Source organism: Lampetra planeri, chromosome 2, assembly GCF_965212315.1.
Source record: "Lampetra planeri chromosome 2, kcLamPlan1.2.h2, whole genome shotgun sequence".
Taxonomy (NCBI): Eukaryota; Metazoa; Chordata; class Hyperoartia; order Petromyzontiformes; family Petromyzontidae; genus Lampetra; species Lampetra planeri.
This window is the reverse complement of record NC_136108.1, coordinates 1441485-1463520: the sequence shown is the minus strand read 5'-3', so window position 1 is coordinate 1463520 and position 22036 is coordinate 1441485. Positions and strand designations below refer to the sequence as shown.

The 22036-nt window shown below is 54.8% G+C and overlaps 2 protein-coding genes across 3 annotated transcripts in view; both read left to right on the top strand.

Annotated features, from left to right (window-relative positions):
- The window catches only part of SRCIN1 (SRC kinase signaling inhibitor 1), a 175243-nt gene extending 174430 nt beyond the window's left edge, over positions 1-813 (top strand). For both annotated transcript variants that reach the window (XM_078603857.1, XM_078603861.1), the window contains one exon: positions 118-813. In XM_078603857.1, coding sequence (XP_078459983.1) covers positions 118-552 — 435 coding nt within the window. In that variant the 3' untranslated portion in view covers positions 553-813. The remainder of the gene's footprint in view (positions 1-117) is intronic.
- LOC144733257 (uncharacterized) overlaps positions 560-22036 on the top strand; it is a 48353-nt gene continuing 26876 nt past the window's right edge. Inside the window, exons 1-9 of the mRNA XM_078615046.1 lie at positions 560-571; positions 740-1282; positions 5350-5532; positions 6337-6453; positions 15809-15901; positions 17674-18885; positions 18917-19231; positions 19310-19543; positions 21590-21733. Of these exons, the coding sequence (XP_078471172.1) occupies positions 560-571; positions 740-1282; positions 5350-5532; positions 6337-6453; positions 15809-15901; positions 17674-18885; positions 18917-19231; positions 19310-19543; positions 21590-21733 (2853 nt within the window). The remainder of the gene's footprint in view (positions 572-739; positions 1283-5349; positions 5533-6336; positions 6454-15808; positions 15902-17673; positions 18886-18916; positions 19232-19309; positions 19544-21589; positions 21734-22036) is intronic.

Sequence of the window (22036 nt, the reverse complement as noted above, 5' to 3'; positions counted from 1 at the left end):
GGTCGCTTCTAAAAAAGAAGTTATACAGCTCAGTGGGCCTTAACAATCTCGTTTCAGTTCAGTTACAAACCACACACACCTGCTGATTGCCAACGGCATCGCGTGCGCCTGCTGCAGGAGCTGGAGCGAGAGCTGGAGGAGCGACGAGCCAGCCGGAGCCACTTCAGCGAGCGTGACTTCAACCGCGTCCTCAACGAGGCCGAGAACACCATGGCTCTGATGTCCCCCGTGGGCGACGGGCGGGCGCCGCCAGCCCCGTGGGACCAGCAGGGGGACGACGGGCAGCAACAACAGCAGCAACAGCAGCAAAAGCAGCAGCAGCAGGCTCGTCCTCGGGAAGGCCTTGGCACGGGGCCTTCGCAGGCTCAGCCGAGGGAGGCGCCAGCAGCACCGACGGGAGCAGTGGCCCCGGCGCACGCTCGTGAGGAGGTGGCCCCGGAGGAGCCGGTGGCGGCGTCGGCTGGGTCCGAGGCACAAGCGGCTCCACCCGCAAGGCCCCGTGGCGCGGCCCCGGAGGTCGGGGGTCGGCCTGGTGAGTGGGTTCGGCTGTGACGATTAAATGAGCTGTGAAGCGTGGCATCGTAATCCACTTTAGGTTCCAATGTAGACGGGCTCTCAAGCGTCGTGAGTTGGCCACCAACGACTGCACAAAACATTCAATACATTAACTTACCTTTTCTCCTTCGTCGGGGTAAATGATTCCAGCTCTTGAGAATAAAAAATATTGATTTGCCTGTAGAATGACATTTTGTGTGTGCAGCGGGGACATGCTGTAAAATTCACCGCTGCCCCTGTTGAGTGCGAGCGGTCGCTTGAAGGGATCTCAAAAGCAGTGTTGCGATATCCCCTTCCTCGGGCCGTAGTCCTTCGCGCACGGGGGTGCCGCCCCAGCCGCCCAGCGGGGTACACCCCGTGGGCCGTCCACCCCGAGACGAAACCCAGACGAGCGTCGTGCTGCTGCTCTCCCTGCACAGGCGCCGGGCCTCCAGCTGCCGACGACGGGGCAGTGGCCTCTCCCCCAGAGTCGCCCGGCGCGCCGCCCCGGCCCCCACCGCCGTCCGTGGCGGCGACCGCCCCCAGCCCCGCCGTAGCGCCAGCGGCCGCGAGCTCCGGCTCTCCCTCGGCGACCGCGGAGGAGCAGGAGGAGGAGGAGGGGGGGGACCCCCCTACCCCGCCCCCCCGCGGGCCCCAGAGTTTCTCGTTCGGCCTGACGACCGGCCGCTCCGGCGAGGTCATCCTGACCAGCCGCAAGGAGTCGACCAAATCCCCCGCGCCGCCCACGGTCAGTGGTTGTTGGCGTACGTATGTTGAACGTACGTTGTATTATGTACGTATGCACGTCGAACTTCTTTCGCACCGTACGTAGCCGACCGTGTTCATCGGATGTTCCAGGGAAGGACGACAAACTAAACACTAAAAGCAGTTCTAACGAAGTGAGTTTTCAATCTTGATGTAATAGTGCAGAGCTCCAATGGCTTCTTAATATCACATAGGAGAGCATTCTAGACGGCCGCAAAAGCATATCTAAATACGCGCGATTATCGTGGTAATCATAATAATGATCCTGTAACTATGACATTCGTGGTGTAATGGTTAGCGCACAAGAATCCACAGTTCAAGCCCAGCTCCTGTCGCGTTTCTTAAATCCCCTCCGCCTGCTCCCCCCTGCCCCCCTTCCACCTCCCCGCCTCCATGCAACCAGCGGTATAAATGATGCAATGGCGGTTTGTGTGTGGTGGGGTAAAGTGTGGGTACTCTCGCCTATTCTAAGATGCGTGTCGAGCGTGCAACTGTGCAGCAACTCGCCCTTGAGGGGGCTCAGCAGCGCTTCCGCGAGGTGCGAATGCCTTCCGCCTGCAGTTGCGTGGGCGGGCAATTGCAGGGCTGCCCCACTACCGTTTTAATTTTGTTTACACCCAGTCTCAAGACCCATTTTTTTTCACTGCATGCACGGTATTTATAAGAATCAAGTTTAATGAATGGTTACATTATTGCAAGCACAGCAGCACCAACAACAACAGCAGCAGCAGGATTTAACTAATAATAAATTATCCAATCATCTCCGTCCGCTCCGCTCAGTCGGCTCCGCTGGATCTGCTTTGCTTGGTTCACTTCACTCGATCCGATTCGCTGGATCCGTCCCCTCAATCCACTCTGCTCGGTCCGATCCGCTGGATCCATTCTGCTGGATCCGTTCCGCACGGTCCACTCCGCTTGGTCCACTCCGCTCGATCCACCGTTTGATGCGATGGACATTTTCCGCCGGCACCCTCGCAGTGCTCACAAGCGACTTTGATTGTCAGAGCGGGGCCCACTCGGGGGCCGCTTTGAAGCCCCCCACTGCTCCAGGTGCGGGCGTGGGGCGGGCATGGGGGGTGGTGGGGGGCTGTGCTCATCGCGTACAGGAGCACTCCGCAATTCAATCGAAGCGCTTCCGACCCTTGTCAGTGCCGAGGCTCGTTAGGGATAATCAAAGGGGACGTTCGCAAATCCATAATGGGCGCGGGACCGTCCCGGGTCGCCTTTGTAGTCGCGTGGGTAAATGTCGCGCGCGCACACGCGCACGCACGTAACCCTGGTACATTTGGGATGAATCGTCAGCCGTTGTCTATCCGCTGCTGGATGAAGGCCTCCGCGCGCCGTCACAACCTCTCGCGGTCCAGTGCCGCTACCGTCCATCGCACTCCGGCACATGAACGGATTTTATCGCTGCATCTCTGCATTTGTCATCCTCCTGAGATGCTCTCTCTCCCTCCTTCTGGCTGCAATTCCGGCACCAGCCTCGCCCGTCGGCGGCCATCGTCCCTCCCGGCGATGTATCCTGCCCGAGCCCATTTACTGGCCTTCTCTGTCGCCAATGCGATCTCTCCGATTTGTGTTTTTTTGGCCGATCCACGCGTTCCTGTCGTGCATCTCGCCGAGACCGCATCTCAAGACGCGTGCATGCACATCCTCCTCTTAGCGTGCTTGGAACTGCATCTCTTAACCCTTTCCCGTTCGGAGGCGACTTCTGCGAGTTGCAGGGCGTGTGGTGTCCCGTTCACCGCTGCATCTTGGTACCCGCAAGCGGCTCAGCGTACATTTCTATTTAGAGGCGCAGTAGCGCCGCTGTTTTAAAAAGACGTTGTACTCACCGCAGAGAACCGTAGCGACACGACCGCACTCTACGATGGATGGCGCTAAATTGTGCCACACGGCTTTATGGGAGCCTCGGCACCGATAAAGTTATTTTATTTTGGTATTCTTAAAAAACCAACAACGTTCATCATTGGAATGTGAAAAGGTTAAGACTGATGCTGAGTGAGGCGGTGGCACAGTGGTTAGCACATTGGGCTTAGAATCCGCTGACCTAAGACATACATCGGACTCCCCTTATGTGCGTGTCGTGCGTGCATGTCACGTGTGCGTGTAGCGTGCACGCGTCACGCGTGTGCCTCGGCTCACACAGCTGCCCCCTTCTATTAGGGGGTCCGTGCAGATGAAAACCCGAACAGTAATGAACCACTAAATATGCGCACCTGAACTATGGAGAATTTTCTAAACGTTTTGATAAAGTGCCCGTCAATCCATTACCCGGCCAATTAATTAGCTCTTTTCATGTATAGTGGTGAGCGGTAGAGGCTCACCGCCCTGAGTGGGTAAATTCATCACGGCGGGGCACGTAATTTGAGCATCCCAGAGTGCGCCTCACAGCGAAGATGAGAAGGAGGAGGAGGAGGATGAGAAGGAGGAGGAGGGCGCTTCAGTGGGGAGCCGCTGCGCACAACCAGAGGGAGACGTCATCAGCGGAGGCTCGCGCGAACGCTCCCTCCCGCTCGTGTTTTTTTTTTCCATCACGTGGGCGTTTACACAAAACGCGGACGGTCGCGTGTTTGCATATCCTTCCCATGGTCGCGTGGATTTTTCTCCGGGCTCCTCCGGTTTTTCCCTGCACATTCAAAATCCACATCGTGCGCTCAGAGTATAAATGTCCACGCGATAAGCCACTTTGTTCAGCTGTCATTTACGATGGCCAGATGGTCGCTTCTAAGCAAGAGCTACACAGCAGCTCAGTGAGCCTTACCTGGTAAAATAAAAAATTTTTGGTTTGTAGTTAAAATCGCGTCCGCGAAATCCTCGCCACACCACTCTCTGTTTTCCGGAACTTGGAGGTTTAGCAATTGGTTATGGGACAGTCGGGCAAATGGCACATCTGCTGTAGTCGTGCAAATCGTAGTTATCTTTGTCTCCTGCCCCTTCTGTGACCCTTCTAACGAGTGTGAGAAGTGTTCACTGAATAATTTCTAAAATAGACGACCTACTCCTTGGTGTGTAGGGCATACATTCACATTTTATTAGCTTCCATTTTAAATTAGCTCCCGCCCCCTCCTCCTCCCATTCCTTCTCTTCCCCCTGCTCTACCCCCTCCCCCTCCATCCCAGCATCCTCCCTCCGTCTCATCACAGCTCGTCCCTGTCTCTGGAGGAATCGGCACGTGGCTTTTGCTGCAGCATCGCGTTCTGACTACCATTACCCACAGCTCGTTACTTGTTGAGCAAAATAAACCGCGGCTCGCCGCGCAATTGTTCTAACATTCTGTGGTTTGGCGCTTTGCTTGGGCTGCTCCCAAGCTCTGTTTCCAAATTCTGGGCTGGCATTCGGGCTCCAGTCTCCACCCCCCCTCCCCAACCTCCTTGCATGGTTTTGATTTTGTTTGTAAACAAGACAAATCACGGGCATTGCTCGTCAAAGCACACATCCCATGTGCAATTTATTTGGCTGTAAAACACTCTGAGGATGGTGCCCGCGAGCACGGGACATTGCCTGCCAAAATCGTGGACAAATTTGCAGGTTGACTGCATTTCCCAACGCCGCCCGCCAGATTGTTCCTCCCACTGGTGCTCGTCAGCCCTGCGCCGGCTCATGTAGTGGCCTGCGATACCACGCTCCGCTTGGGCCAGAGCTTCTGAAAGGAATCGCATGGCTCGCCATCCTGAGGACACCTCCTCATCGACAGCCACACACCGCCTTATTACAGACAATAAACCAATGCTTACGGCTTTGGCCCTGCTTTAGAGTTACGTACAACAGGCTGACATTACATGCATGACCAAAGACAAAGTTACATGAATAACCCATATGATGAGCCTTGGATACAGTATCCCTGCACAAGTTGTGATTGTATCACAATGATGATGATGGCAGTGTTTTTATTTTATGTGTCTTTGGTGCCCTGTCTGTTCCTCTGTTTCCTTACCTTCCTGTCTCTCTCTTTCTGCCTGTGTGTATGTCTGCCCGTGGGTGCGTGCATGCGTGCGTTATCTCTTGGCCCCATCCAATTCCTCTCTACGCACTCACTCCCCGGCACAGAAGTCTGACGCGGAGGCCAACGCAAGCGTAGCGGAAGTGTCCAGGTTAGTGCCCCCCACTCCGCCGTCGTCTTCCCTGCCCCCCAGCGTGAACCGCACGCCCAGGCCCCCCGTGGTGGCGTCTGAGTTCGACAGCGAGGATGACGAAGAGGAGGAGGAGGACCGCATCCTCGCCGAGCTGCAGGTGAGGACCCCCATCGCAATCGTCATCGCCAAACGTTCATGTCAGTAGTCGTACGAGCCTTTGGATACATATTTTGGTGATGCTGCTGCGTTGGCAGTGGGCACGCAGGCACGGTTAATAAAACAAATCCCAACAACATTCATCAATAACACTTGAGGCCTTAAAAGCTAAAATATATAACGGGCGATGTATTCGGCACGTAGCCAAGCTTTTAATGTTTTGCAACTAGGGTGGAAAGGATTTATGTGTGAGCTCTGTCTGTCCATCCGGAGCGTGCGATAAACTTCAATATAGACTATTCAGTACAAGTGAAAATCTCGGATAAAGTTGCGTTGCTCTTAGGGGCACACAATGTTGAAACTGGTCAAAATGATCAAAGGGTTGTCCACGACTTGGAGGCTCAGAGAGCACTAAAAGGAGCTTACCTGGCCCTGGTGGCTGAGGACCACCCTCCCAGGCAGAGCCGCTATCCGAGCCGTGTGGCCTCATCACGGCCTACGACCGTGCTGCTTTCTGCACGCCTGGTGCATGGACCAGCCCAGCTCGATTCACAGAGTGTTTGGGAGTTTAACAAATATTCACACGATCCACAAACCCTCGCCTCCAAAGCACTGGATCATAGCTGTACACCACCACTACCCCCACGCCCGGTCGGATGATCCCACCCATCACACTTGATCTCACCAATTCTGCTAACCAAACCATGACCTTTCTAATCCATATGCCCATGCATTCCCGCATCTACACTCCATGGCTCGCCCTCACCCACCCCCACCCCCGCCCACCACCCCCCCTGATCCACAGGCATTCCAGCGGAGCCCGGCTCCGGTGCGGCTAAGCGTGGACACGGTGGCGATGGCGGCCGAGGCCTGCGAGGTGTTCGACATTGGCGCCGAGAGGGAGGTGTTGACGGACAGCACGGTGAGGACGGGGTAGGGGGCACCACGCTGGCACCAGGCTGGCGCCATCCTGGCACCAGTGTTCGCACCGCAGGGCCCAGGGAGATGTAGGCCGGCACACCCGTGCCTCTTGACGAGCGGAAAGCGAAGCCTGCCGTTAGGCCGCGAGGAGGGAACGACGGCCGTTGCTCGAGACTCAGCGAAGTTTGTATTGTTTGTGAATAGGTTTTCCCATGATGTGTTGTATTGTTTATTGTTGTAACTTTCTGACCCGCCCCTACTGAGAGGTCTTGACGCCTTGCGGAAGGCCTTCATCCAGCAGTGGATAAACCGTGGCTGATCGTGATGTGTAGTATATAATTGGCGACTCGTGTAGCCACTAGCGCAAGAACAACAATTCTCGAATCAAATTGTGATCCCAAATCGTGACTGTTTACAAAATAATGGAGAGGGCGGATGTATGAAGTGGGGGGGGGGGGGGGTGAGGGGGGCGCAGGGTGAATCGTTAAACCAAGGACACCCTCGTTTAGACGGCTACCTCATTAACTTCTTTGTGTAGCCATGTCACAGCCCCCATCGACAGTGATGCATCCTATGCGGCCCGTTGCAGGCGTCGCACTCACAGTTGGTGGCGGTGGGGTGAGGCGGTGGTGGCCGTGACGTGGTTTCCGAGCGGAAATGAGAAGCCGGCTAAGAGGCATGAGGGACACTAGGCTCACGGCACAGCTCCATTTCTCGCCAAATATTTGCCGGGCGACCGGGTCCAACCGCTAGCTGGCAGAACGAGAGCCGAACTGGATGCAAAATTATCGTCCGGCAGGAAGCCCTAATGAGCGTTTCACGCGCACGCCACGTGGGCCCCTCCCCCCCGAGTGTGTTTGTGCGTCGTGGTCGCACAACCACACGTTGGAACTCGGTGGTGCTGAATGCGCAGGTCAAGAGATTGGGCTGATGTTGGCCTGACGTTGGATCAAGATTAGCCGAATGTTGGGTCAACGTTGGGCCAGCGTCGATCCAACAGTTGCCAAGTGTTGGCTGGAAATTGTCATGTTTAATGGGTGGGAGACCCGCAGTCCATCGCGATAGATATCACGAAGCACTGTTAAATGCAGACACAAGGCAACTTCGATTTAACAATGGCGTGCCAGTTCCTCTTGATTCTTCATTACATCCCAGCAGTGCTGTGACATATGAACACAGATGGCATGCATAGAGACCAAGGTAAATGAAAAAACGTTGATGCGTCGCTTGAATAAAACACGTTGGGACTGTGGCAAATCGTTTAATGCAGCGATAAATAACTGGAATGAATCGTCATCACCGCCCTCATCGGTCGTGAAAATGTGCACGTCCCAAAAAAAAAGAATTATAACGAAATGCGATGAATGAAATCGTCTGTCTCGGGCGGCAGATCCCGACCTGGGCACTCTCGGTCCCGGCAGCGCGATTCATCCCTCGCTAAATTGGGCGTACGTGGCAACCTCGTGGCGGCCCCTGACACGGCACTAATTAGGCGATGTTTACCCGGGGCAGCCTTGCACTTGCACCGTCCGCTCAGGGGGAGGAGGTGGAGTGTGCGGGGGTGGCGGGGGGGAGGCCCCCTGCCCCCTCCCCCACCTCCACTCATTATTGCACGGTCACAAAGCGCCAAGTCAATTTAATGAAGCCAGGCCGAGCGGGTGCCGTTAATGGCAGTGTCAGGTTATTGCGGTGCAAACTCATTACGCTTGCGCCCGTCTCTCGTGCGGGCGCCCGCTGTCCACGCGTCACAACCCACTAACCCACCCCCCCTCGCCCCCCCACACCTCCACCCCTGGGGGGCACAATCTCCACTCTGCACTCTCCACGCCTCCTCCTCCTCCAGTTTTCTCATATCACGGGCATCCACTTAAATATTTATAGAGTATGTAATCATCCTTCCTTAAAAAATCCACTCCAAGCTGTTTTTTTTTTCTTTCGTTTTTTTCTAAGAAAGTGCAGCCCTTTTGCACGCTCCCCAGAGTCTACGAGATAACGGGCATGAGCCGGCTAAGCATTGCCCTTCGTTTAATGGGGCAAGCGCCTGTTGAGATTCAGTAGCTCTTGTACAACGGAGACCTGGGATATTGGTTTAACACAGGGAATTGTGATTGGTCTCGGCCAAACATCCCAATGCTGAAAGATTCCCTGCAGATGGCTCGGTTTGTCGCCCCCCCCCACCCCCCATGGCTGCAGAAAACTTGGCAGGACCCTCTTGAAAGCAGTCTTGAGACTCGGTTAGGCATTCCTGGGTAAAGAGGATAATGATTGGATTTTAGATGTGGGCCCTTAACACTGGCAGACAACTGAATATTCATGCAAATTATCATCATCATCACTATCTAAGTAATTAATGTTTTATTATGAAAGCTCTAGCAACAAGCGTACAGCCATCTTCAAGTGGGTCAAATACAATTGTGGCTGATTGGATGAGTGGGTGAAGTGTCAAGTGGCAGCAGAGCTAGTCGTGTGTGCATTTCACACGCCTCTCTGTTGCGGACACGGCACAGAACAAACCACTCGGAAGATTGACAGCCACTTCACTCGGCCATGATTTACACTCAAGGAATGGAAAATGCTTTTACATCATTGCATTTGCCATTTTGCTGACCCCCAAGTGACTCTTGCAAATTACTCATCCCCGGGCTCGTGAATTCTCACCTGGTTAAAGAAAATTTAAATTCACAAAGTCACTCATCATCTCACTCAGTCATTTACCATCTCATCCAGCATCTCACTCACCATCTCACACACCTACTCACTCATTCACTCACTCTTGCAAATTAGACTATCCTAGTCACTTGCGTTTTCACCTAGTGAAAAAAAATTAAGGAATCTATGGACTACGAGGCGTCTACTCCCCGTGTGATTACGCACAGCCACTCCAATCCTTCACTTTCCACGGACAGGCAACTCAAGGAGACACTTGAGCGCACTTGCGTTTGATTCCTCCCAGAGTCCCAGTTAATCACCTCCAGTTGATGAAACCAATTTGAAGGACAATTAAATTTTGTTAGAGAAAGTGGTGTTTCCGTGATTTTCCTAGTGACCCCAGTTATCACAGGAATTGGGCACGTCTTTACCAGAAACACTTTCAAGCAAGAAACCTCCCCAGAAATGCTCCTGCTTATAAGGTCAAGGCTGCATTGCAAGGAGAATAAAAAAAAACGAAATACGAATTCGCTGAATGTCAAATCAAACGTAAAATTGAGTGATTGCGCCACCTCCAACGGTTTGTTTTCTTGGCATGTTTGGCGGCGCATGCCTGCCCAAGCCGGTTCCTGATGGAGGGAATCCAGGACACTCTGCCGAGGGTGTCAATTTTGCCCAGACAATTCGGCCTCCAGCCCAGAATCCCCATTAAACACGGATCGTTGGGCCAACGCTCCAACCACGTGCCAACGTCGTTGCATGTTTCCTGGGACGGCAGCCAACTTGAGTTGACTAGCGAATATGGAAACGTGGTGCCTGGAGCGCAACTGGAATGTGGACTTGAGTTCTGAGGCTCGTGCACATTTCGACAGAGCAGGTCATCATCACCAGCTGCTAGACACCGTCCGGCATGGCGTGGGATTTTTGCGGACTTATGCTCCACAGTGCGCGAAGAGGAGTAATGTGACGTAAGGTCATCATCACACCAGCTCATTTAAAATTACTAATTGTGTTAATAATAGCTCCTCGTCAGGGGACCTCCTTTGCCAGTGTCACAATATGAGAATAGGTTTCCCCCTTTTTTCTGGCAACAAAACAGGTGTTAAGATGTTTAAACACCAAACGGAAACCTTTTGCAAGGAAGCATGTCTGCATGAACCACGTGCACTTGTGGTGGAAATGCAAACACAAAACATGCTCTGACAGTATATGCATTGTCTTCGAAACTGATGGTGTGGACCAATCAGTTTATGACAGTATATGCATTACATTTTAACTTAAATCCTGACTTTAAGCTTTCGTGACTGCAGGAATTCATATTCTTTGGGTCTTTCGGTAAAGTCACGTAGATAGAAAAAAAATATCACGACGTTTCGATCGCAATACAAGCGGTCGCCATCAGGGAAAGTGGGGTTAGCTTCGAAAGACGACTGCTTATAAAGGTTTGAAATGGGCATAGCCCAAATGTCAGCAGCCAATGCCAATGCAAGTGGTGGGCAGCGACCGCGGCAGTGGTGGGCTTTCCACCAATCACAGGGCTGCCAGGCATAAATTAGCATGTCAATGTAAGATCGCCGAGACTCCTTCACGGCGAGTGCGCCAAGGTGGCTATGTTAATGTGAGAGATTAGCATGTTAATGTGAGAGAATAGCATGTTAATGTGAGAGAATAACATGTTAATGTGAGAGAATAGCATGTTAATGTGAGAGAATAGCATGTTAATGGGGGAGATTAGCATATTAATGTGAGAGATTAGCATGTTAATGTGAGAGAATAGCATGTGAATGTGAGAGAATAGCATGTTAATGTGAGAGATTAGCATGTTAATGTGAGAGATTAGCATGTTAATGCGGAAGACTAGCATGTTAATGTGAGAGAATAGCATATTAATGTGAGAGAATAGCATGTTAATGGGGAGATTAGCATGTTAATGTGAGAGATTAGCATGTTAATGTGAGAGATTAGCATGTTAATGTGAGAGAATAGCATGTTAATGGGAGAGAATAGCATGTTAATGGGAGATGGTGAAGCAGCAGCCTCGAGGATGGTGAGCGAGGTCGCTGTGTTAGTGAGACATTTAATGGGTTAATGTAAAAAAATCAGAGAGCCGAAAATAACAACTAACATCGGAAGGTGGTAGGCTGGGATATGCATTGTCTTTGAAACTGATGGTGTGGACCAATCAGTTTCAAAGACAATGCACATACTGTCAGAGCATGCTTTTTTTTGTATTTTCACCACAACTATCTGTGGTTAATGCAGACATGATTCCTTGCAAAAGGTTTCAGTTTGGTGTTTTAACATCTTAACACAGCTGTTTTGTTGCCAGAAAAAATGGGAAAACCTATTCTTATAATGGCTCCTTGTTTGGTTTTGCGCGACGATGAGAGGGCCAACGCTCAGGGATGGGAGGATCTTGTCCGAAACTTCCGCGAGGAAATGAACTCCGAGCGATAAATTAGCTGGGAGGTGGTGGCGCATGCCTTTAAGCTTTTTTTTTGCTTAAAACTTTCATGACTGCATTAATTAATATTATTTTGTTCTTTCGGTAATGTCACTTAGATAGAAAAATGATAATACAAAATAAAGTTAATAAAAAATTTAAATTTAAAATTATAAAAAAACCCACTAATATAGACTGTAGCCTGGTTCTTAAGCAGAGTGAGCGTACTGGCAATCTGTAATGTAGACTGTAGCCTGGTTATTAAGTTTGGTGAGTGTACTGGTAGTCTATAATGTAGACTGTAGCCTGGTTCTTAACCTCGGTGGGCGTACTGGCAGACTTATGATTGGTTTTCATATTTTTTGGGTCTTTCGGTAAAGTCACGTAGATAGGTGGAAAGAAAATAACAAAACATAACAAGTGAAGATGATTATTGGTTCTTTCAGTAATAAAAATAAAAAAACAAAAACCATGACGTTTCGATCGCAGCACAAGCGGGTTTTTTTTCTGACGACGACCGCTTGTGTTGCGATCGAAACATTGTGGTTTTTATTTTGTATTACTGAAAGAACCAATAATATGTCTACATTATAGACTGCCAGTACGCTCACTCAGGTTAAGAACCAGGCTACAGTCTACATTATAGACTGCCAGTACCCTCACTAAACTTAATAATCAGGCTACAGTCTACATTACAGATTGCAAGTACACTCACTCCGATTAAGAACCAGGCTACAGTCGACATTATGGATTGCGAGTACACTCACTCCGATTAAGAACCAGGCTACAGTCGACATTAGTGGTTTTTGTTTTTCATTATTTTTATTATTTTTATTCACTTTATTTTATTTTTATATCTACGTGACTTTACTGAAAGAAACAAAGAATAATATGTTTGCTTACAAAAAAAAAACACTTCCAAATTCGTTTTCAATTACTGCAGTTACCATCGCTTCGGCATAACCTTAATACGCTTCATTCCTCTATTATGCGTATGGCATTTGTTGGCGAAACTGTTAATGGCTGAGTGTCCGCGTGAACCACCTCGGCTCCTGTTATTGAGTACCCAGCTGCGTCATCTTCCCTCCCGCTCTTGCAGGGCCCCGCTCGCTCCCCGCGATTGCTGCCCGCCTCCCTCCCTACCGGCACTTAGTGCGTCGATTGTGCGCACCCCTGCTTTTGCCGCTGCTCTGGCGTTTCGACCCGCCGCGATCTCCTACAATGCCCCGCATTCATATTCCACGGGAGAATGCGACGCGTCGGAAAATCGCGCGCACGTACACATACAAAGATCCCCCATGAAGCCTTGAACAGACTGTCGGGGCAAGGTTCTATTAGCGAGCTCCTACTCGGGCTGGCACGGTCCACATGGTGGGTGGTATGGCCAGGACCACTCCCGCCCGCCCGCCTTTGTCTTCCCATTGCTGAAATTGACACACTCTTACAGGTACTCATTTTAAGGCTGAGTCAACCTTGTGGGAGGCCCAGGACCGATCCACACAAGTGCAATAACACGCACACGTGTGTACACACACACACAGAGATACACTCAAGCAAGGGGACTGTCACCGTATCCCTGCCTATATCTGATCTATGCCGATGTTGTGCAAAATTCCTGTACCTATGCAAAGCCATCTTTGCTCTCCTTTACGCTGTGCTGTCTTTCTCTGCGGATGCGCGTGTTTGCCCGTGCGCGTCTGTATGCGTGTTTGCCCGTGCGCGTCTGTATGCGTGGCGTGTGTATCTGTGCGCGTCTGTATGCGCGTGTTTGCCCGTGCGCGTGCACAGTCCTACCTCCAGCAATCCTACTACGTCCCTTACTTTTACTGTACGCTCACTGAGCCCTGGGACCGTGCCGCAGCCCACCTCTTTATAGACGAGGAGGCAAGTTGGCTCCGTTTCGCAGATGGACAAAACCCTCACCTCTGTCCCATGCCCCATCGCTCCATCCGCTGCCCCCCCCCCTCGCCTTCATCGTCGGGTTTTTGACGTTTGTCGTGTCGGTCGTGCGTGCGTGCGACGCCATGCTATTCGTGCAGCGTCACGCCGTCCGTACATTGCCGCTGCCATCGCTGCATCCGCATGGAAATCTCCATTCCGCCACGATGCAAATTCCCACAATGCCGCTTCTGGTGACTCAAGGGGCGACACTTCAACCAGCTCTCTTAGGGCACGTGTGTGTACAGAATATAATTATAATAGCGTAATAATAGTTACACTAAATATTCACTTTACAAAGTCTCACTGAGCCTCAAGAACGTTTTTCATGAGGTGCCTGCTACATTGGGATGTTTGGCTTCAATTTGGGAGAACGCGGAGAAATTCCACATCCTCGGGGTGAACATTCAACGCTGCCATCTCGTGGGCATCTTGAAGATGCTCGGCCCACAACACCTCGCAAGCTCCTGTAGTCACCCCTCCAAGAACAAGCCAGGCCAAAGCCTGCTTAGCTACTAAAATGATTTGGTCATACACGTGCGTGCGTGTGTATGGGAGTGTAGTGTCTTTCTGCAGCAGCGCACTCTCTGGGAGGCACATTACTTGGTTCACTGATGATGTAATCGTTTAGCGTAAATATTAAACCAGCATTCTTTAGGCCGACCCTAACCCTACGAGTGAAACTAATTAATCAACTTCTGGCCTGTAATTTTTGGGGCCGAAATTTATGTTTTCGGATTATGCCATAATAGGCATTGACGAGACAATATTTATACCAAATTTCAGCATCCTTGCCTCTATATCATTGATACTTGTCTAAGTATATACCTGTGAAGAAACCGTTTTATTTAATCATACCAAAGAAAACAAAATCATTGAGTCGATCGAATTAGAGAGGCCTTCCAGATCAACCCCTCCCAGTGGCTTTTGTTTAATCTTCGCGACCATGGGCCGGCTTCGACTCCATTGAGCGCTTGCAGCGAGACGCGGCCCATCGACGAGACGCCGATCGGTGATCGATCGCCCTCTCGGTGGTGGCGGCAGCGTGGGGGGGGGGGCAGAGTCACCCGGGAGCGCCGTCGGCCGCACGCCGAGAGGGCTCCGCCAGAGACCCGCGACGCGATCACAGCACCCCCCAGAGATGCCGTCGTCGCGAGGAGACGCAGAGGGTCCCACGGCGGTGTCGCCGCCGCCGCACCATCGCATGCTCCACCCCCCGCCTGTGCCAGCAGCAGCAGCAGCAGCCGCCTCCCCCGTCGTCGTTGCAGCCAGCAAAAGCTGCCCCCCTCCCACCACCACACCACCCCCGCGACTCCCTGCCTGCATGAAACCGTCCGCCACCACCATCGCCAGATCGCCAGTTGTCTTGTCCGCTCGCTGCATATGCTCGGTCACCCATCTGTCCTCACCAAGGACGCACGCAACACGCACACACGCACGCACATACACGCACGCACACACACGCACACACACGCACATACACGCACACACACGCACAGCCGGTGTGACACTCACTGCGACCCACGGGCATTGAAATGTCAGGGCGCCGATTCATGATGAGAGGCTTAACTTTTTATTTATCTTTGCGTTTCTCTGCTCCATGCTGTCTCTCTCTTTCTATACACATATTTGCTATTTAGTTACTTATAACTAGTTACCATATCTCTAGCTATGAATTCTAACTATATAGTTTTGCCTTCCCCCCCCCCCCCCCCATAATTTATTAAGTCAAGGCACCCCTTCGTTTTTTTCAATAATTAATTTGTTTCTGTTCTTGCCTCGATGAGCAAAACCATCTCCCTACCCAGGAGGCCAACTTGTTTGAACGCGCATTCTATCATTCCATTCCTCGTTTTGCTTCTCTTTTTTTTATCACTTCCCGCCGACACAACAACAACGGCAAGTAGCCACGCACACACAGCCACGCAGCCACACACACACAGCCACACACACACAGCCACACACACGCAGCCACACACACGCAGCCACACACACACAGCCACACACACACACAGCCACACACAGCCACACACACACACAGCCACACACACGCAGCCACACACACGCAGCCACACACACACACACAGCCACACACACGCAGCCACACACACACACAGACACACACACAGCCACACACACGCAGCCACACGCAGCCACGCACACGCAGCCACACGCAGCCACGCACAAGCAAGTCCCCCCGTCAGTTTTGTCCACGGCGTTTTGCGTAGCGATGCCCCCGCTGGTTTTTGTGGGGGGGGGGTGTCTGGGGGGGGGGGGGAGCTGCACTGTGGTGTTGACGTCTCTGCCGGGGTTTATGCGACTTCAGGGCGCCGACGCTTGCCGGGGGATCGGCAGCGGCCCAGGGCTGCCGTGCAGCGAGGATCTCAGAGTCATTTCTCCCACGGGGGAAGAGATGATGGTGGGCGCACGCACGTACACACGCACGCACGGACACGCGTGCACGGACACGCGTGCACGTACACACGCACGGACACGCGTGCACGTACACAGGCACGCATGGATGCACGCACGGACGTACGAGCACACGGACGTCCGCATGCACGCACGGACACTCGTGGGCGTACGCATGCATGGATACGCACGGATGCGCACGTACATACATGCACGCATGCGCACACACATACGCATGCTCAGACGCGCATAAACAAACGTGTGCATGCACACGCACGTACGCACGCATGTACGCAGACACATGCACGGACACGTGTACACAAACGCACAAGCATGTGAACACCCGCACGCCCTGTCCACTCACGCTCTTGCTCCCCTGCCAATTCCCTTTGTAAAACCCAGAGAAAGCCAATGCACTCGAGGTGAATAATGCGAGCTCCGCTCGTCGGCGTGACCCGCCAACGCTCGACTCCAAAGCGCTCGATCGCGCGTAGGCGTTCGCCGCTTGTCAGTTTAGTCTCGGCTATTCATCAGAGACCTTGGCTTCACAGGCACTTTGACGTCAACTTCACCGCAGGTGTGGCTGTGCAGCGCGTGAGCACTTCTCAACCTCCCTGCAAAGACACAGATCCCCCGTGTAGCCTTGAACAGACTGTTGGGGCAAGTGTTGTTAGCGAGCGGCGCCAATGAAGGCTGGCACGTCACACGAGGGAGTGGGTGCCCAGCACCACGCACGGCAGCCTTTTTGTCTCCCCCAGTGGTGATGTTTACACATCACGCTAGGTAGTTATTTAATTCTGAATCGATCTAGGGGAGGGCCAGGACCAATTCAGATAGCCATCATCGGTGTTGGCCGTGAACAGGAATTGGACTCGGGTCACGGGGTTCGTAGTGCAGTGCGCTAACCGCTGCCCCACCGCTCCGCTAACCTCCCTGCATGCGCGCACACACGCACAATATATTTCGTGCATTTCATCTACTTTGTCAGGAAAGCCTCACTGGGTCTCTGGTCACTTTTTGTAGGAAGGCCCTGCTAAGTTTTTGCAACGGGGAGCGACGATGCCGTGTGTCTTACCACCGGAGTAATTTGCTGGTAATGTGGACCCACGGGTGGCTTCCCTTGCCTGCCGCTTGTTTGCACGCACGCACCGCGCTCTGCTGCCCCGTTCGTTCACACACGCACACACACAGAGGGACGCGCGCTCGCTCCCTCTCGCAGGCGATGACATCGCACACGCGCGCACCCGACGGAGTAAATGCACGAGAGTTATTAATTTTTAACGGTAATGTAGCCGTGGTGAATGTGCCGTCACGGAACGTATTGGCGGGATGATATTGCTCATCACAATGATGGATCTGGGAGCCTCCGCTGGTGCAGGTTACTGCTGCGGCCCGCCCGCCCGCCCGACGGTGCCTTTCTCTCGAGCAGTCGGTTATAAAGTGCCGTTATTCAGAGCATTAATTCGAGTTAACGCACCCATTCAATTCGCCCTTAACAAAACCGCACTGGTGGGGGTTTTCTCTTTTTTCTTTCTTTCTTTCGACAAGGGCATGAATAATTGCAATTATAACAAACATCAGTAACGTTTCAATTTCATGGGGGGGAAAAAACTATTATTACTCTCTTGGCTTATTAGTAACGTAAAATGAAATGCGTAACTCCTAACGTCTTTTTTTCTAATACATGATTTAAGCGTTAACCTTTTTATTAATGTGCATTCATTTTAGTTTCCTTTTAACTTCAACTCCTTCTCTTCTTCTCTCTCTCTCCTGTCGCAGGTTCACTCTTGCAAATTCACTTTCCCGCAAGCGCCCGGCGAGAGCCAGGATGATGCGTGCACCATCGTGTATTACGAGCGCTCGCCCGAGCTGCCCGGCTCTGCGGAGGTCACAGGGACGGGCCCGCACGAGCGGCCCGCCCGTCTGCCGAGTGGCTCAGAACAGCCCGAGGAGGGCCGCAAGCGCAGGGCGCATCCCTCGGAAGGCCTGGCCGCCGCCAAACGAAGCGTCACCTTCTCCCCACAAATCCAAACGCAGATGGACGAGCCGGCGGGAAGGCCGCCGGCGGAGCCTCGCGCCACGGCCGAGGACGCGTCGGCGGTCCCGCCGGCCAGCGGAGGGGGGACGTCCGCCGGGAACGGCACGGCACGGGAGGGCGCCAGCGCCGTCGTGGCGGCTTCGGAACCGGGCTTCCCGCAAGGCCCGGTCGGCGCAGGCCTTCCCGCCGGGGCCACCAGGGAGACGTTCACGCAGTCGTCGGCCCGCGACGGCCAGCAGAGCACGGTGACGGTGTACCAGCAGAGCGGCGTGCTGGACCGCGGGGCGCAAGCGCCGAAGACCATAACGATCCGCTACATCGAGGAGATCACCTCGGAGACGGTGCCCCCCGGCGGCGGCGGCGGCGGCGGAGAGGAGGAGGGAGCGGACGGCGTCGTCAAGGAGAAGCTGGCGTTCCTCATCCGCGAGAGCCACGTGCAGGCCATGTCGCACGAGCAGGCCGCCCAGATCGTGAGCGGTGCTGGCGACGAGGTCACCTCGCTCATGGTGACCAACAAGGCGGGGCCGGGCGCCGGCGCGGGCCACGGCAGGGGGGGGCGCGACGGAGCGGACGCGGCGACGGGAGGGGGGGGCGGCGGCGCGGCGGCCCCAGGCTACGCGCACGGCGAGGCCCAGACCTCCGAGACCTCCCAGACGACGTACCATAGCAAGAAGCAGCCCATCATCGTCATATTCGACGAGCCCATGGACATCCGCGCCGCCTACAAGCGCCTGTCCACCATCTTCGAGGAGTCGGACCTGGACCGAATGGAGCAGGACTGGCAGAACCAGGGCGACTCCTCGCCCGGCCAGCGCAACTCCACTGCCGAGCGGGAGGCGGAGTTCTCGGACGTGGAGATCAGCCAGATGCCCGAGTCGGCGCAGGAGCAGGCGGGCGGCGCCGCGCCCTGGGACGACGCGGAGGCGGCGCGGCGAGGGGGGGGCGCGGGGGGGGTGGGGGGCGGGCGCCACGGCGCCGACCAAGGGTAAGCACGGCGCCGGCGACAAGGACGGCAAGACGACATCCTCCTCCAAGTTCCGCATCCGCTTCCCCCGCAAGCAGCTGGCGGCGCTCACCTCGGCGCTGCGCTCGGGAACGCGCTCGGGGAAGAAGACCCTGGAGCTGGTGCCGGACGGGGACGAGCGGCCGGATCGCGAGCACGCCGCCCAGGGCAGGGAGGCGCCGGGGCCCGAGGGCGGCTCCTCTCGGGCGGCTCTGGTGGGTTCCGAGCAGAGGGGTTCGCAGGTGGTAGCCAAAGCGGCGTCGGCGGCGGCGGCGGTTCCACCGCGGGGCCCTCAGGTCGGGGTTGCGGGTGATGATGATGATGGCGGCGGCGGTGGCGACGGTGGCGACGGGGGTGGTGGCGGCGGCGGCAAGGGTGAAGAAGAAGAAGGTATGAGCATTGAGCGCACGGAGGAGATCCGGCAAAACACCTACCGCAGCCTGGACAGCTTGGAAGAGACGATCCGAGAGCTGGAGACCACGATTAAGGAGATCTCCGTGCCCAAGACGCCACCGCCCGTCGATGATAAAGCGGCGGCGGTGGCGGCTGCGGCGTCACCACAGCAGATCACGGAGGAGCGGCCGCGAGAAGAGAAATTGAAAACCAGCGTAAAAAAACCATCTGTAAAATCCAAACCACCCCTGCTACCAAAGCCATCCCTGTCTGCCGATCAGTTGCTACAGGTTCCCTTGTGTTTTTCTCAAATCAGCCCGCACAAACATTCCTTCTTCCCTCCCTGGACCCGCTTCTGTGATGAGTTCTCTGGGTGCTCTCCGCTTCGATCTCTCGGGGGAGTGACTGGGCCTCTGCGCTGTCGGAGCGGTTCGAGGCGGTCCGCCCGGCGAGATGCTGACGCGGCCAACTGTGACCTCACCTGCGACACCGCTCGCACCCAGCTTGCCTTGATATTACTAAACTATCACTCCTTCTGCTAGCATTATTATTATTTACTCTGTGCATTTAACCCGAACTGCCCGCGTCTTTCCATCCCCACCGGTGCAGGAGGATGGAAATCGCAGTTTTAATCGCTGGCATGTACGCTCGTGTACGCGCCAGTGCACTGATGTACATGCAGCCTGCTCGTAGACTCGATGTGCATCGTTTGGAATCTGCTGTGACATGCTCAGTACCTTTATTTATTTCCTTGCATTTGTTTAATTTTTTTTTTACAATTATCGAACCTCGCGACATGCATAATTGCACAGGCGCGTGCGTGTTTAGACGTGCGGCTGGCGCCGCTGGTCGCTGTGGGTCTGGGCACCGCTCCCCTCTTCTCTTCTCTTTTTTTCCGTGTGGGGATGATTTTGTGCTTTGGGGCTCGGTTGGTCTCCGCGCGTTTTGATAACCGCTCTGTAACCCCGGGCATTGCGAACCCTTCACCGACGCATTGCCGCTGAATTGCCGCGTCAGATGAGCAAGCGACCAAGGCTCGCGAGCAACCCTGCCCCGTCACGCTGCCCGATGCCGAGCCAGACTCGGGGCGGAACATTTGAGGCCGCCCCTTTGAGGTTTTCGCTGCGCGAGGTCGTGGGGCCGATGACGCCGGCAGAAAAATAATTGACCCGCTCGTGCCGAGGGTTTCGCAATGTCCGCTCTGATAACTCTGTCTCCCTTCACGCACAGCCGCTCGCCTGCATATCCCCGCACCAGCATGCGCGTGCGCGCGCGCGCTCGCTCTCACAGCCTGCATGCGTCCCGGTCCCCCCGTGTGCACCTCCCGTGGGTGAAGTTAGACTCGGGGTACACGGCACGTCCGCTTGGCGCTCGCTGCGACGCACGCGAACGGGGGGGGGGGGGGGGGTTTCTGCGATGTCGCTCGTTCGCTCGTTCCTGTGCTCACACGCATGCACGCGGGGTCGCATGGGAGGGGGTGGGGGGCCTGGGCACGCGGCGCGCTGCTCGTTTTCTCATGCCCGCATCTGGAAGTTGCGCGCTTTTCACCGGCAGTGACCACAAGGGCAGCGCGGTGTGATTTAGAAGCGCCGGAACGGATGTGAAGCTGCGGCTCGTGGGGCCGGTAACAGCCGAGTTGAGTAGCCGGGGGAGGCGGGATGGGGGATGCGGTCTGTGAAGCATGGTGGCTCCTACCCCTCTGTCCGAAGGAGACAGTGGGGCAGCTGCCACCACCCCATGCAATCCCACACCGACGAATTGAACGAAGTTATTTCGTAACATTTTCACCCTGTCGCGAGTCGGGATGGGGACAGTGGTTCGTTTTTAGGGAGGAGACCGTGCGGTGTCAGTAGCGTGCGGCACCCGTGTTTGGTTGCGTGGAGAATGGAACTTCGTTTTCTCTGCAAGTCCATGGGCTTCTGATTTACAGCAGCCAGAGAGCAGCCAGGTGACCCGCGTCTGGCTGCGATTGGGGCGGACATAACGACAGCGACTGTGCCGTGTACCCCGTGCGCTAGCAGGGACGATGCCCCCACTGCTTGCCCCCCACCCCCCCCCGCGTGTGATCCTAATTTATTAACACAACACAAAATGATTTTGTCACAGTTACTAACCGCTTCTGGGATGGCCCAACGCTGCCAGTCGCCCCCCAAGCGCTAACGCCATGCCCCCCCCCCCCCCCCCCCCACCGTGCCTTCTCCATCTTCATCCCCTCCCCGTTTCCGTCTCCCCGACACCCCCCGACCCCTCCCCGTGCGCAGGGCCCCCCCGGCACGTCGCCGAACGCCGTGACCCCGGTGACCCCGGTGACCCCCACCGGCGGCGGGGTAGGCCACCCCTCAGCGCACGCTCCCAGGGACCCCGGCGTGCCGCGGCAGGCGGGGCCGGCAGACGGCGCTCAGCAGGTAACCGCGATGGGCGGGGCTGGTCGCCGTCCGCTCGGTGGCACCGGGGGGGGGGGGGGGTTTGCGAGGCTGGGGCAGGTGGCATGCCGTGTGCTGCACGCCGAGCGAGCGCTCCAGCTGGGGCGTTGTCAATGTGATGCGGAGGAATTTCCCATTCGTATTTAATGCGATTTGCCAACGAGAACCCTGCTGCTGCAGTGTGTTCCATCTATATGGCCCCCTCCAGGTGTAACGATTCTGCCCCCCCCAATCTCCAACAGCGGATTAATGCATTCCCGACCCTGATGCCTGCTGCTGTATATT